Here is a 15649-nt window from a genome sequence, read left to right as displayed (position 1 = left end):
GCCCCTGCTTGCTGCAGCTAGAGAAAGCCCTCGCACAGAAACGAAGACCCAACACAGCCATAAAAAAAAAAAAAAAAGGGGGGCTTCCCTGGTGGCGCAGTGGTTGAGAGTCCGCCTGCCGATGCAGGGGACACGGGTTCGTTCTCCGATCTGGGAAGATCCCACATGCCGCGGAGCGGCTGGGCCCGTGAGCCATGGCCGCTGAGCCTGCGCGTCCGGAGCCTGTGCTCCGCAACGGGAGAGGCCACAGCAGTGAGAGGCTCGCGTACCGCAAAAAAGAAGAAAAAAAAAAAAAAAGGAAGAATTCCTTAAAAAAAAAAAGAGTGAACAAGGAAGTCACAATGTTTTTGATGACGTAGCTTTGAAACTCACGCAGTCGTTGCTGTCATATCCCACTGCTCACAGAGGTCCGTCATATGCATTGTGGGAGGGGACTATACGAGGGCATAAATCTCAGGAGGTGAGACTTGCTGGGGACTAGCTGGCTGCCACATCAAGCCATTGCCTGCAAGCCTGTGGCCTGTGCCTTCAGACGAGCGTTATCGAAAGGTTTGCAGCGTGAAGTTCCTCCTTTTAACACCACCAAAGCAAAGTCTATAAATTCATCCTCCAAGAGGGAAATGACCCTTCTCACTCTGAAGTCAACCCTTCCGCCTGTATACTCCAGCTTCATCCCGTCCCAGTTCTCTTCCTCCCAGGGAGCCTTGCTGCTGCCAAGTTCAATGCAGGAAAATCCTGTCTGCCTGCTCCCCATCTCTGCCCTCCCCTGTCTGGCTGACTCATGCCCCCTCTGACTCCCGTATCTCCTGGAGAGCATCTGTTTGCCATGGACTTTGGACATTCCATCTGACTCAACCCTCCAAGGTTTATGTACTTTAAGTTTCTATGACTTGGCATAGCTAACTCATCACTGCCTTGTGTATGTTTTGCTTCCCTCCCTGATTGGTGGTTCAACTGATTCACATAGCCTGATAGCACGCTAATGTGTCCGAGTAACTGCATCTTTGCACTCTCCCCAGATATATTTCTTTGAAATTTTCAAATATGCCCAGACCTTCCAGTAAAATAACAGCAATAAATAAGCAAACAAACAAAACATCTCTCTAGCTACCCAAGTAATTCCTCTCCTGTCTTCTCCTTTCCTTGTCAGTCCTCTAAAATGAGTGCTGTATTTTGATTTCCAACCTGACCCTTCTGAGAACTCTCTATCGAGTAAGTTGGAATATAAGATTGTACACAGAATTTATTGACAAAAGAGTACTCTCTCAGGATACAGGATTAAGGGGGTACAAGGAAACTGTATGAACAAGTAGCCCAGATCTCCATGTCACTCATTACACTTGCACCAGCACCCCTCCACCAGCTTATAGCTATGGCCATATGATGGGGGTCCCATGTAACCAGTAAAGGAAGACGAAAAAGACCAAGTTGGGAGTATGGATGAGTCCCCTTAGTATGTGGGTACAAGCTGAAAATGGAAGGCAGCTACATTACAGTCATACTTAGGGGAGGCCTTGAAAAACGGTGGTGAAGGAAAATCTCCCCAATGGAGGAGCTTTGAGATGTGCACCAGGTCATCTGCGTTGTGTGGAAGGAGAATGGCCCAAGGTTAGAACAAATGTGGACTCATGGACAGTGATGTGTGGCCTGGCTGGTGGGTGGAGGACCTGAAAGGAAAAGATTGTAAAATCAGAGACAAGAAGAGCTGGAATTGAGGCACATGGATGAACTATAGGAGTGGACGCAAAGTGGGAAGTTGTTTGTATAATATGTTAAGCCCACTAGTAAATATCCATTACAAAAGATGTACCAACCAGACAAAGTAATTTGGCCAGTTAATGTAGCCAGCCTTTGTTGGAGCAGCTGTCCCACCCCTGCTACGTGATGGGTACCAAACAAAGACCCTACAGTGGCAAAAGATATGGAGGCAATACAAAAACCTACAGCGTGGACTGTCATTTACCAAAACAAATATAGCTACTGCCACCTCTAAATGTCCAATGTGCCAGCCATTAAGACCAAGGCTAAGCACTATTCCTTAAGGAGACCGATAGGATACTTGGTGACCAGTTGTGACATTGTGACATCTTTTTTCCTGGAAGGGCCAGAGGTTTACTGTCTCAGGAATAAACAGATTCCAGGTATGGGGTTGCCTTTCCTGCCTGCAGAACCTCAGTAGCACCACTCTGGAGGCTTAAAGATTGCCTGATCCACAGACATGGGATCCCACATAACACAGTATCTGACCAGAAGATTCTTTCCATTACACGAAATAGAGGAATGAGCCCATGAACATGGGATCTACGGGTCATATCACACACAGTGTAATACCAAAGCTGCTGGATAGATAAAATATTGGAATGGTCAGTTAGAGGTGCAGCCGAAGCTCCAGCATGGAGGCAATATACTGCAGTGATTACATTTCCTCCAGGACATCGTAGTATACTCCTTCAGTCAGATAACGTAGTATGGTGCTTTGTCCCCAGTAGAAAGAATAGGTGTGTCTTCCACAATGGGTGGAAGCATGAGTGGCCCCAGTTAGCATCATTCCAATGACCCATTGGGGAGGAAGAAATTTTTCTCTACCCTTCCAGTTTCTTCTGGCTGGTCAAAGAATTAAATAGACATGAGACAGATCAACAGAAGAAAATCAAAGTTTAATATCATGTATACATGGGAGAGACCCAGGAAAACTAAGTCCCCCAAATAGCTGAAACCCTCACCTTAAATACCATCTTCAGCTAAAGACAAAAGAGGATGTTGGGGGTGGTGGTTTGGAACTTCAAAGGGGAAGAGGCCATTCACACGGAGATGGAAAAGCAAATGTTTGGTAAATAAATGTTTGCCGGGTCACGCAGAAACAACGGGACACAGAGTGGACTCTGATCTCTAGGCCCTGTTTAGTGTTTCCCCTAACACCCCTAGCCCATATTCTTTGCAGGTATCTCTGGTGATAGCTCTATTTGGGAACAGACCCTCTATCTAAAAGTTTTTTAGGCAGCTGTGGGAAGGTCAGAGTTTCTTCCTGAATCTTTTGGGCCTTGATTATTTTCAGCTGGAAATAATCCACATGCTAAAGTGATATTTTGGGGCAGCAAGTTTTGCTCTCCTACAAATCCACTGAGCTTCCCTGTCCCCACAAGTCCGGGCTCTGCAAAATTAGAGGTCTTGGTCTCCAAAAGGGGCACATTCTTGCCTGGGGATACAGCAAAGATCCCATTGGATTACACGTTATGGCTGCCACCAGGCACTTTGCCCTCCTAATGGTGAGAGACCGGCAGTAAGACAAGGAAGGAATCACTGTCTTATCAGAGGTAATTGACCTGGTCAGCAGGAAGAGGTAGAGCTGCTGTTAGAGGGGAAAGGGAGGAATATGTGTGTAATCCAGGGACCAATTGTGTGTCAGTTGTTACTCTTTTGCCCAACTGTGACTGTGAATGGACAAGACAAGAGCAGCAATGGTGGTCTGAGAAGGTGCTTGGACCTCTTAGGAATGAGGGTTTGGGGTACCCACCCAGGTGATCTACTGAGACCACCTTAGGGTGAGGGGAATTAGAAATGGATAGTGGTGCCATCATCAAAAAGTCTACAAATAATAAATGCTGGAGAGGGTGTGAAGAAAAGGGAACCCTCCTGCACGGTTGGTGGGAATGTAAATTGGTGTAGCCACTATGGAACACAGTATGGAATTTCCTTAGAAAACTAAAAACAGAGCTACCATATGCTCCAGCAATCACGCTCCTGGGTATATACCTGGAAAACATGAAAGTTCTAATTTGAAAAGATACATGCACCCCAATGTTCTTAGGAGCACTATTTACAATAGCCAAGACATGGAAGCAACCTAAGTGTCCATCAGCAAATGGATAAAGAAGATGTAGTATATACAATAGAATATTAGCCATAAAAAAGAATGAAATAGTGACATTTGTAGCAACATGGATGGACCCAGACATTATCATACTAAGTAAAATAAGTCAGAGAAAGACAAATACTATATGATATCACTTATATGTGGAATCTAAAAAAATAGTACAAATGAACTTTTTTACAAAACGGAAATAGACTCACAGACACAGAAAATAAACTTATGGTTACCCAAGGGGAAGGGAAGGGAGGGATAAATCGGAAGTATGAGATTAACAGATATATATATAAAATAGATAAGCAACAAGGGTTTACTGCATAGCACAGGGAACTATATTCAGTACCTTGTAATAAACAACAATGGAGAAGAATCAAAAAAAAGAATATAGATATATACATATGTATAACTGAATCACTTTTCTGTACACCTGAAATTAATACAATATTGGAAATCAAATATACTTCAATAAAAAAAGAAAAAAGAAAAAGAAATAGATGGTGGTGGAGGGAAATGATGAGGACCAGTTGTGGTCCTACAACCAGGTGCAGTGACAGAAGCTATAGTTCATTCCATTAACTTCCCTCTTCTAAGTTATTTTTCAGGAATAGCGGCCCATCAGAGTGCTGAAAAAGCTATTTCCCAAGTATAGATGTTGAAAGAGATCCACGTGGCACAAAAGGTGGACTAGAGCGGACACAGGGCGTCACTCAGATTTCCCTTCAAGGCAGGGCTTGCTCTCCAGCTGCAAGGAGTGTGTTTAGCTGAGCGCCTCCAGCTTTAGCTCCTTCAGGATTCCAAGGCAGTGGTACAAGGGCCTAGGCTTTTCTGCCCGAGGCTAGTCTCCTGCTCCCCTTGGGCTGGCAGAGACCTTGTGAGGTCTGCATTGTGGTCTGACAGCCCTCACAGACCAATCCTGCTTCTTCCCTTGACTTTCTCTGGTGTTACACTCCAGGAAATCTGTACTCTCAACTCCATATCAGTGTCTGCTCCCTGGAGAACCCAACCTGTGACAACACAAATTTCCTAAATCTCTGCTTTTTTCCTCTCCACAACCCCTTAAATTGTTTCTCAGGGCCTCAAATTGAGGGGAATTTTATATCTCTAATCCCAACCGCTCTAGCCAAACTGTACTCTTCTCCAACCTCCTTTATACCCCGTTGCAGCACTTAACCACAGATTCCCTTATGTTTTAATGTTTTTTCATGTCTTCCCAAACATAAGCTCCTTGAGTGCAGGGACTATTTCTTAAACTTCTGTATGTTCAGAGTGACTAGCTAAAGTAAGGGCCACACAGAAGATACTGCGGTGAATTTAATCGATTTGATATTGAAAGCCCAGTCCCTGGGAACCTGTCAGACCACAAATCAGGCCAAGTGGATTAAAGGAAACTATAAAGTAATAGCTAGAGAGAACCTAGCTTTTGCTGGTTTTCATACCAAAGTACTGTATTCCTAAGAGACTCTGATCATCAACCATGAATTACCAATCGGAGAATGCCCATTAATCATTTTGAAGAATTTCTAGTTTGACAACTGAATTCTATCATTTAAAAAAAGGTTTATTACGGGGCTTCCCTGGTGGCTCAGTGGTTGAGAGTCCTCCTGCTGATGCAGGGTACACGGGTTCGTGCCCCGGTCTGGGAGGATCCCACATGCCGCGGAGCGGCTGGGCCCGTGAGCCATGGCCGCTGAGCCTGCGCGTCCGGAGCCTGTGCTCCGCAATGGGAGAGGCCACAACAGTGAGAGGCCCGCGTACCGCAAAAAAAAAAAAAAAAAAAAAAAAAAAAGGTTTATTACTTATCCCATCAATGACCCATTTCACCTGGGAGTGTTGGGAGGAAAACCTTTTGCCTCTTCCAATTTGAGTCCAGTGATTGGGTCCTGCAAATTAACTGACAATAGACAGATTAAAAAAAGAAAAGAAAAGATTCATTTAGCATGGGGGGGGGGTAGTTTCCAATAATGGAAACCTCCTGGAATAGCCCGAAGTAACTTTATATATCTCAATTTAACAAAAGGGGGGTTTTTAGGACTTCAGTGGGAGAGTATGGAAGGTTCTACTGGGCTTTTTGATGCTAATTGCAATGGACATTCTGCCTCCAGGGCAACTGAATTAGCAGGAAACTCCCTTGGAAGGGGTTTAAAGGTAGCTGTGTTTTCAGGAGGCTTTGTTTTAGTCGGATTAAGAGAAACTCAGATAAAATTTCTTTCTGTATCTTCTGTAGTTCAAATGTCCTCACTTTATACCAACTTTGGGGGTCCAAGTGAGTCCCCACTGGGGGAAAAGGTCTTGTCCAAATATCCAAAGAGAGAAACCTATCTGAAGCCTTGGGATATGTCTAAACACGCCTGCCCGACTGTGACTGATTGCTATCAGGGATTAAGCGGTGTCTGGGGCACCTCCGTTAGCGACTATAGACAGGCAAGAATGTGTCAAGAAGTGGTTCTTCAAAGAGCTCATAAGGAGGCAAAAAAGAGGGAGAGCAATCATCGTTGTCCTTTGAGAAGGAAGGGTGGTGTGAGAGAAAGTTCACATCGATCCTGGCCAGGAGGACCACGATCTGGGGGCCAGATTTGGGGAACCTCAGGTTCCCAGGCTCCAGCTTGTAGGCTGTGTTTACTCAGATTACTTCCTCAAGTAGAGTGAGGATGCCAATATCTAACTCGTGGAGTTGTAAAGATTCACTAATACCGGAGGCAGGGCGACGGGCTCGGAGCAAGCGCTCAGTTGGGTCTGTTCTTTCCGGGAATGGGTGGGGTAGAGAACCTAGGACTCCTCAAGAAAGCTCCCAAGACTCGCGTCATTCGTCACTTCGGCTGGCTTATAAAAACTCCACCAGAGCCCCGAGATCAGTTTTTAGTTTCTCTTCTTTCCGAAGAAGCCTCTCGGTGCCCAGCTGGGGAACCTGACCCTCGAGGAGCCGTCCGGTGGTCGCCGCGGTCGCCGGCAGATTAGCCCGCGCTTGTTCGCCCTTAGGTTACCGTCGCGATTGACTTTAAATCTGACACAGGACGGTGAGATTTGGCCTCTCGACCCAAGCTTACTGGGAAACCGAAACCGCTGGGCTCGGCTAGCAGCGGCGGCGGAGAGCGCACGCTCCCTCGCCCGGGGCGCGCCCAGCCCGCGCGCCGCCCGCGCCCGCCCCCGGGACTCTAAGTAAGTTTCGATTCTCCCTGGAGCAGAGTCCCGCGCCGCGGCCAGGCCAGCGCAGCGCACCATGGCTGACCCGGGGGTATGCTCCTTCATCACCAAAATCCTGTGCGCCCAGGGGGGCCGCATGGCCTTGGAAGCGCTGCTCAACGAGATGCAGCTCTCCGAGGCGCAGCTCTGCGAGGTGCTGGAAGAGGCCGGGCCCGACCGCTTCGTGGTGTTGGAGACTGGCGGCAAGGAAGGGGTCATCCGGTCCGTGGTGGCCACCACTCGAGCCCGGGTCTGCCGTCGCAAGTTCTGCAACAAACCCTGCGGAAACCTGCACCTCTGCAAGCTCAACCTGCTGGGCCGGTGCCACTATTCGCAGTCGGAGCGGTGAGTGCCCTGGGAGGGAGGGGCGTCTCCCCGGGTCCCGGTCTGGGAGGACTGTCGCGGCTGCTGCTCCGTGAGGGGCGCGCCCTCGCGGGGACCTCGCACCCGATGCCTCTTCCTCCAGCTGCTCACTCCTCTGCTTCCCTTCTTGCTGGGCCCGCGCTTCTGCTCTCGAAGGTTCCCTTCCCTCCAGCGCCTTCAGACCTTCCTTCGAATATGGCTAGCGCGCTACTGCCCCGGTGAAGACTACGATTAACTCCCCACCTCCATAAGGATAAAGTACTTTTGGGCAAGCCAGGGCCTAGACAATTTGGATGCAGGTTTGGGAACGAAAGAAAATGCCTCCATTCTCTGGAATCTTGACTCTTTCCCTCTCTGCTACCTTACCCCCTAGGTATTGTGTGGTCTTCCCAGCCCCCCAGCCGGCTCGATCCCGGGATCTGTCTCCATCGCTGCGAGCTGCGGGTCTCTGCTTGGCCTTCCTTTCCAAGCGCCTCCTTTCCCCTCATTATCACTTTTCTGATATCTGACTCTAGCCCGCACCACCAAGACCAGAATGGTTCTATTCAAGGTAACCAAATGATGGGCCCTCTTCCAGAGCTCCTTTCCCGTGGGCCCCGCGGTGGCCTGCACCGCTGACCGCCTACCCTTGGGACCACTTTGAAACAGTGTGCCGTATCTCCCAGGCAGCTGCTTCTGTGTTCCCACTTGTTCCTTTTTGCCTCCTGAATATAGGTGTGCCCCCAAGGTTTCAGTGAAGCCTTTTGATGTACCTGTGTTCCAGGCCTCTCCCCGAGAGCCCTCACTTCCTCGGGTTTAGTCGTCACATCTATAAAGATGGCTTCCTTGTGTACATCCGTTGCCCCGGCCTTCCTACCGACTCTAGGTTCTTCATCTCCAGGGGTCTGAGGAGCATCTGCCCTGAATATCCTGCCAGGCTGTGTCGAACTCATCTTCTTTCCCCCAGGGCAGGGTCTGTGACATTCCCCCCCAACCCCCAAACTCTTCTTCCTCCTTCATAATACCTTAAGCACCAAGTTCTTTTATTGACCAATCCCATCCCTTCCCTGTCTGGTTCCTACTTCGCATCTCTCTTCTAAGTGAATGCCTTGTTGAATTAATGAATGATTTTCTCTGACCATAGTCTTTCTCCCCATCTTTCCTATCCGTATGTACTTCTGCTAAATTATTTTTCTTGATGTAGTACTTGTCACACTTCCTCCATCCTTAAAGACTTTAAGTGGTGTCTTAGTGTCCAAAATGGTGGTCATCAAACTTTCCAGCATGCGTTTATTAGCGAAAAACTTTAGATTACTCACTCACAATACTTGTATGATAAAACATACAAAAGACAGATGTTTTAAATGGATGTGGTAGATGAGATAATTTAAAAAAAATTGTTTAGAGCAAAACTAAGATTTTAAAAATATGCTCCATTGTTATTAAAAAGAAATAGTTATTATGTCGTGAGGCAACAATTTGAAAGTCTATTTCTGGGTTTCAGGAAGTTACGTGTATGGAAGGAGTCATCTAAGTCGGCAAATAAAATCAGGAAGGAGGAAAAGAGGGTAGAGAATAGAAAAAAGAAAGGAACATTCTAGCACTCTACCGAATAACAATGGAGATGGAAGGCTTTGTTGTCATTTCTGTTGTGAAAAATTCTTCACCAGTTAGTGTTGACTGTTAGTTTTAAATACATAGGCTTCTTATCTTTTAATTTTTTACTATGAATATTTTCAACATACACTAAAGTAAAGAAAAGAGAATGATGAACCCCTACGTGCCCATCGGTTTAACAGTTTTCAAAGTACAGTAAGGCCAGTCTTGGTTCATTTATTCTCCCCTCCCCATCCCTGTCCTCAACTCAAACGTGTTATTTTAAACCAAAAGCCAGAGATTATTTGCTTTGTAAATACTTTAGTATCTCCAAAGATTAAACACTCTATTTTATTAGTATAACCACAGTACAATGATCACTTTTTTATGATTATATTTTCTTTTTATAAATTTATTTACTCATTTATTTATTTTTGGCTGCGTTGGGTCTTTGTTGCGGTGCGCGGGCTTCTCATTGCAGTGGCGTCTCTAGTTGCGGAGCACCGGCTCTAGGTGCGTGGGCTTCAGTAGTTGTAGCACAAGGGCTCAGTAGTTGTGGCATACAGGTTTAGTTGCTCTGCGGCATGTGGGATCTTCCTAGACCAGGGCTCGAACCCGTGTCCCCTGCATTGGCAGGCAGATTCTTAACTGCTGCGCCACCAGGGAAGTCCCTACGATTATAATTTTAATATCATATAATATCCAGTTAGTGTTCAAATTTCTCTGATTGCGCTATACTTGGACTTTCATTTTCAGGGAAAAAAACCTACACAGTCATAATTCATAATTGTTTCAATATGTTATATATTTAATATATTTAGAAACTGTTTTAATTTGTTACACGCAGTAGGTTTAGAAACTTTAGTTTTTGTTTTATTATTGTTATTATTTTGTTGTTGTTGTTTGCAACTCAAAACCATTTTAAGCTCGTAAGTTCGGTAGTTAACCTGCACTTTTTTATATTTTAAAAGAGGAATAATATGCTCTATATGAATAATATGGTCTGTAGGAATAATTTGGTCTATGCAAGTTTGGGTGGATTCTCTGGAGAATTCATTAAAGTCCTTTTTTTTTTTTCTAGTTGAGTGATAAATTCTTATTTCTTAAATGTATGGGTCCAGTCTTATTTTTTAAGATCTTTTTATATCACTTTTGAGTTTGGGAATTACAAATTTTTAATCCATTAATGTACATTGTGTCCTCATAATAAGGACCCTTGGGAGAATTCTTTTTCTTTTGCCTAAAAGCCTAGGAAACATATTTTTTCCCCAAGTATGTTTTAAAATATTTTCCCTTTCTTAGCAACTTATAAATCCTCATCTTCTAATACTTGACACGTGGGAGTCTAAGGGCTTTCTTTGTGTATATAGGTTGGTGGGCACTGTTGACCAGTTGATACCCATGTTGAGGTTACCAGTCAGTTTGGTAACTGTTCTCTGTTTGCATGAGGATAGTTTGCCTTTTGCTGGACTTCTACATTTTCCTCTGTAGTACTATTACTTATAGATGGGCTTTCTCCTATCAGTGCTACTGTTCTGGTCTTTTCTCTTATGTTGCTTTTATTTTTTAAATTTAAAAAATTTTTGGCTGTGTTGGGACTTTGTTGCTGCGCGTGGGCCTTCTCTAGTTGTGGTGAGTGGGGGCTACTCTTCATTGCAATGTGTGGGCTTCTTGTTGCGCTGGCTTCTCTTGTTGTGGAGCTTGGGCTCTAGGCGCACGGTCTTCAGTAGTTGTGGCACACGGGCTCAGTAGTTGTGGCTCGCAGGCTCTAGAGTGCAGGCTCAGTAGTGCACGGGCTTAGTTGCTCCCTGACATGTGGGATCTTCCCGGACCAGGGCTTGAACCCGTGTCCCCTGCATTGGCAGGTGGATTCTTAACCACTGTGCCACCAGGGAAGTCTCTCTGATGTTGCTTTTAACTATACATTTTAGTTGACAACAGGGCTTGCTTCACTACTGGATAATTAGTTTTGGTCCATCATTTTGGGTATTTCTATTTGCTTTGCTGAAACATACGCCCGCACGTGGAGTTCTAATCCCAGTTCTGGCACAAATAATACCTACCATTTGTTGAACAAATAACTGTCTACCAAGTACTATGATAAGCACTTTAGAGATGGTATCCAAGTTCATCTCTACTATGATTCCTGAGGTAGGTATTGTAAGTCCCATCTTTTAAAAAAAATATATTTATTAATTTAATTAATTTATTTGGCTGCATCGGGTCTCAATTGTGGCATGTGGGCTCTTCGTTGCAGCTCGTGGGCTTCTGTCTAGTTGTGGCGTGCGGGCTCTAGAGCATGTGCGGGCTCAGTAGTTGCACCTCACGGGCTTAGTTGCCCTGCGGCATGTGGGATCTTAGTTCCCTGATCAGAGATCTAACCCATGTCCCCTGCATTGGAAGGCAGATTCTTAACCACTGGACCACCAGGGAAGTCCCTAAGTCCCATGTTAATGTAAGGTAACTCAGGCCTAGAGCTGTTTAGAATTTTACCGTAGGTCACATAGCTGATAGCTGGAAAAGTTAGTGTTGAGCCCAGATCTGCATGACTTCTTAGCTTAGCTACTGGTGTCGTCAAGTAGCTGTATGAATTGTGATCTTTCATTAATTCAAGGTCAAGATATTGTTTTGCAAGCATGATTTCTGTTTAACTGTTTAAAGCAGGCTGTCTGTCTTCAACTAGCTTTGTGGTTTCTGCTAATGTGGGTGTTTCCTCCGGACTCTTTCCTGTTTGTATGCCTTTCCCATTTGCATAACTGAAACTTTGGGTGGGGGTGGGTAGATAGGAAGAAAACTAATTGAGGATTGCATAAATTGAAAAAAAAAAAACAACCAAAAAAATGCAAAGAGTAGTACAACAAGCATCAGAGTATATATATTCTGAGTATATAATGAAAGCTATGCTATATAAAAGAATATATAGTATAATAAGCTTATAATTCACCTCCCAGAATAAATATTTACATTTCCATTTTTGCTTTTTTTATTTTAAAATAAAATAAATACCATAACAGGCCTAAGGTTATTGTTTTTTTCTCTTCCCTAGTCTCATTTCCCTCTTTCCCCAGAAGCAACTTCAATCATGATTTTGGGGTGTGTCCTGCCCTTCCATGATTTAAAAATTTCCCCTCATATATATTTGTATTCATATACAAAGTGTAGTATTGTCTTATGTGTTTTAGAATTTTTACCCAGTGTTATGTTTTGAAGATCTATTCATGTTGTTATAAGGATCTAGTTTATTCATCTTAATAGTCATATAGTATTTCATCATATGATTTATACCACAGTTCAACAGTATTTCACCATATGATTTACACCACAGTTCAGCACCTATTCCTGCAATAATGGGCATTTAGAATATTTCTAATTTTTTGCTACAAAAAAGCATGCTGCCAAGACTATACATTCTCTTGGTGCCATGGCAAGAGCTTCTCCAAGGTAGATCATTAGGAAATGGAATTGCTGGGTTCAGTTCTTGCACAGCTTCAACTTTTCGGGATTCTGACAAATCAGTGTAGTAAAAGTGGTTGTACCAATTTATTTATTTATTTTTTAATTTTTTTATTAGTTTCTGCTTTATAACAAAGTGAATCAGTCATACATATACATCTGTTCCCACATCCCTTCCCTCCTGCGTCTCCCTCCCACCCTCCCCATCCCACCCCTCCAGGTGGTCACAAAGCACCGAGCTGATCTCCCTGTGCTCTGCGGCTGCTTCCCACTATCTATCTACCCTACGTTTGGTAGTGTATATATGTCCATGCCTCTCTTTCGCTTTGTCACAGCTTACCCTTCCCCCTCCCCATATCCTCAAGTCCATTCTCAAGTAGGTCTGTGTCTTTATTCCTGTTTTACCCCTAGGTTCTTCATGACATTTTTTTTTAATTCCATATATATGTGTTAGCATACGGTATTTGTCTTTCTCTTTCTGACTTACTTCACTCTGTATGACAGACTCTAGGTCTATCCACCTCATTACAAATAGCTCAGTTTCGTTTCTTTTTATGGCTGAGTAATATTCCATTGTATATATGTGCCACATCTTCTTTATCCATTCATCCGATGATGGACACTTAGGTTGTTTCCATCTCCGGGCTATTGTGAATAGAGCTGCAATGAACATTTTGGTACATGTCTCTTTTTGAATTATGGTTTTCTCAGGGTATATGCCTAGTAGTGGGATTGCTGGGTCATATGGTAGTTCTATTTGTAGTTTTTTAAGGAACCTCCATACTGTTCTCCATAGTGGCTGTACCAATTCACATTCCCACCAGCAGTGCAAGAGTGTTCCCTTTTCTCCACACCCTCTCCAGCATTTATTGTTTCTAGATTTCTGGATGATGGCCATTCTGACTGGTGTGAGATGATATCTCATTGTAGTTTTGATTTGCATTTCTCTAATGATTAATGATGTTGAGCATTCTTTCATGTGTTTGTTGGCAGTCTGTATATCTTCTTTGGAGAAATGCCTATTAAAAGGATCATACACCATGATCAAGTGGGGTTTATTCCAGGAATGCAAGGATTCTTCAATATACGCAAATCAATCAATGTGATACACCATATTAACAAATTGAAGGAGAAAAACCATATGATCATCTCAATAGATGCAGAGAAAGCTTTCGACAAAATTCAACACCTACTTATGATAAAAACTCTGCAGAAAGTAGGCATAGAGGGAACTTTCCTCAACATAATAAAGGCCATATATGACAAACCCACAGCCAACATCGTCCTCAATGGTGAAAAACTGAAACCATTTCCACTAAGATCAGGAACAAGACAGGCTGCCCACTCTCACCACTCTTATTCAACTTAGTTTTGGAAGTTTTAGCCACAGCAATCAGAGAAGAAAAGGAAATAAAAGGAATCCAAATTGGAAAAGAAGAAGTAAAGCTGTCACTGTTTGCAGATGACATGATACTATACATAGAGAAACCTAAAGATGCTACCAGAAAACTACTAGAGCTAATCAATGAATTTGGTAAAGTAGCAGGATACAAAATTAATGCACAGAAATCTCTGGCATTCCTGTACACTAATGATGAAAAATCTGAAAATGAAATCAAGAAAACACTCCCATTTACCATTGCAACAAAAAGAATAAAATATCTAGGAATAAACCTACGTAAGGAGACAAAAGACCTGTATGCAGAAAATTATAAGATACTGATGAAAGAAATTAAAGATGATACAAATAGATGGAGAGATATACCATGTTCTTGGATTGGAAGAATCAACATTGTGAAAATGACTCTACTACCCAAAGCAATCTACAGATTCAATGCAATCCCTATCAAACTACCACTGGCATTTTTCACAGAACTAGAACAAAAAATTTCAAAATTTGTTTGGAAAAACAAAAGACCCCAAATAGCCAAAGCAATCTTGAGAACGAAAAACGGAGCTGGAGGAATCAGGCTCCCTGACTTCAGACTATACTACAAAGCTACAGTAATCAAGACAGTATGGTACTGGCACAAAAACAGAAAGATAGATCAATGGAACAGGATAGAAAGCCCAGAGATAAACCCACACACATATGGTCAACTTATCTTTGATAAAGGAGGCAGGAATGTACAGTGGAGAAAGGACAGCCTCTTCAATAAGTGGTGCTGGGAAAACTGGACAGGGACATGTAAAAGTATGAGATTAGATCATTCCCTAACTCCATACACAAAAGTAAGCTCAAACTGGATTAAAGACCTAAATGTAAGGCCAGAAACTATCAAACTCTTAGAGGAAAACATAGGCAGAACACTCTATGACATAAATCACAGCAAGATCCTTTTGGACGCACCTCCTAGAGAAATGGAAATAAAAACAAAGATAAACAAATGGGACCTAATGAAACTTCAAAGCTTTTGCACAGCCAAGGAAACCATAAACAAGACCAAAAGACAACCCTCAGAATGGGAGAAAATATTTGCAAATGAAGCAACTGACAAAGGATTAATCTCCAAAATTTATAAACAGCTCATGCAGCTCAATAACAAAAAAACAAACAACCCAATCCAAAAATGGGCAGAAGACTTAAATAGGCATTTCTCCAAAGGTTGTACCAATTTACATTTTCATGTTTGATGTCTCAGTTTCCCCATTTTATAGCCAACTAGCACTTAGTATTATCAGATTTTTTTGATTTATGCCAATCTGAAGGGTATACAATGGTATCTTATTTTTTAATTTTAAAAGAATTTTCTCATTAAAGTTTTTATTATGTGATATTTAAGTCTTACGAGAATGTATAAAGCATACCGTGAATATCTGTGTACCCACAACTCAGCTTCAGAAATAAAATATTACACAGTTAAAACCCCCTGAATTCTCACCTTTGATCATCTCCCCCATTTTAGAGGTGATAACTAGAGATAAACATACTAGCTTTAGGTACGATTGACTAATAAACATTGTTTATATTTAAGGTGTACTATGTGATAGTTTGTTATATGTATACATTGTGAAGTGATTCCCTCAATCAAGATAGTTTGTTATATGTATACATTGTGAAGTGATTCCCTCAGTTAACCTATTTATCACCTCATCTATTTACTCCCATCTTTTTGATGGTGAAAACACTTTTTAAAAATAAATAAATAAATTTATTTATTTATTTTTGGATGCGTTGGGTCTTTGTTGCTGTGTGCGGGCTTTCTCTAG

The 15649-nt window shown here is 43.0% G+C and overlaps 1 protein-coding gene across 1 annotated transcript in view; it reads left to right on the top strand.

Moving 5' to 3' along the window:
- Nucleotides 1-6604: 6604 nt before the first annotated feature.
- Nucleotides 6605-15649, top strand: part of ZC3HAV1 (zinc finger CCCH-type containing, antiviral 1) — a 63951-nt gene continuing 54906 nt past the window's right edge. Inside the window, exon 1 of the mRNA XM_060107584.1 lies at nt 6605-7393. Within this exon, the coding sequence (XP_059963567.1) occupies nt 7086-7393 (308 nt within the window). The 5' untranslated portion in view covers nt 6605-7085. The remainder of the gene's footprint in view (nt 7394-15649) is intronic.

Source organism: Mesoplodon densirostris, chromosome 9 (assembly GCF_025265405.1).
Source record: "Mesoplodon densirostris isolate mMesDen1 chromosome 9, mMesDen1 primary haplotype, whole genome shotgun sequence".
Classification (NCBI taxonomy): domain Eukaryota; kingdom Metazoa; phylum Chordata; class Mammalia; order Artiodactyla; family Ziphiidae; genus Mesoplodon; species Mesoplodon densirostris.
This window is presented reverse-complemented; position numbering and strand designations above follow the sequence as displayed.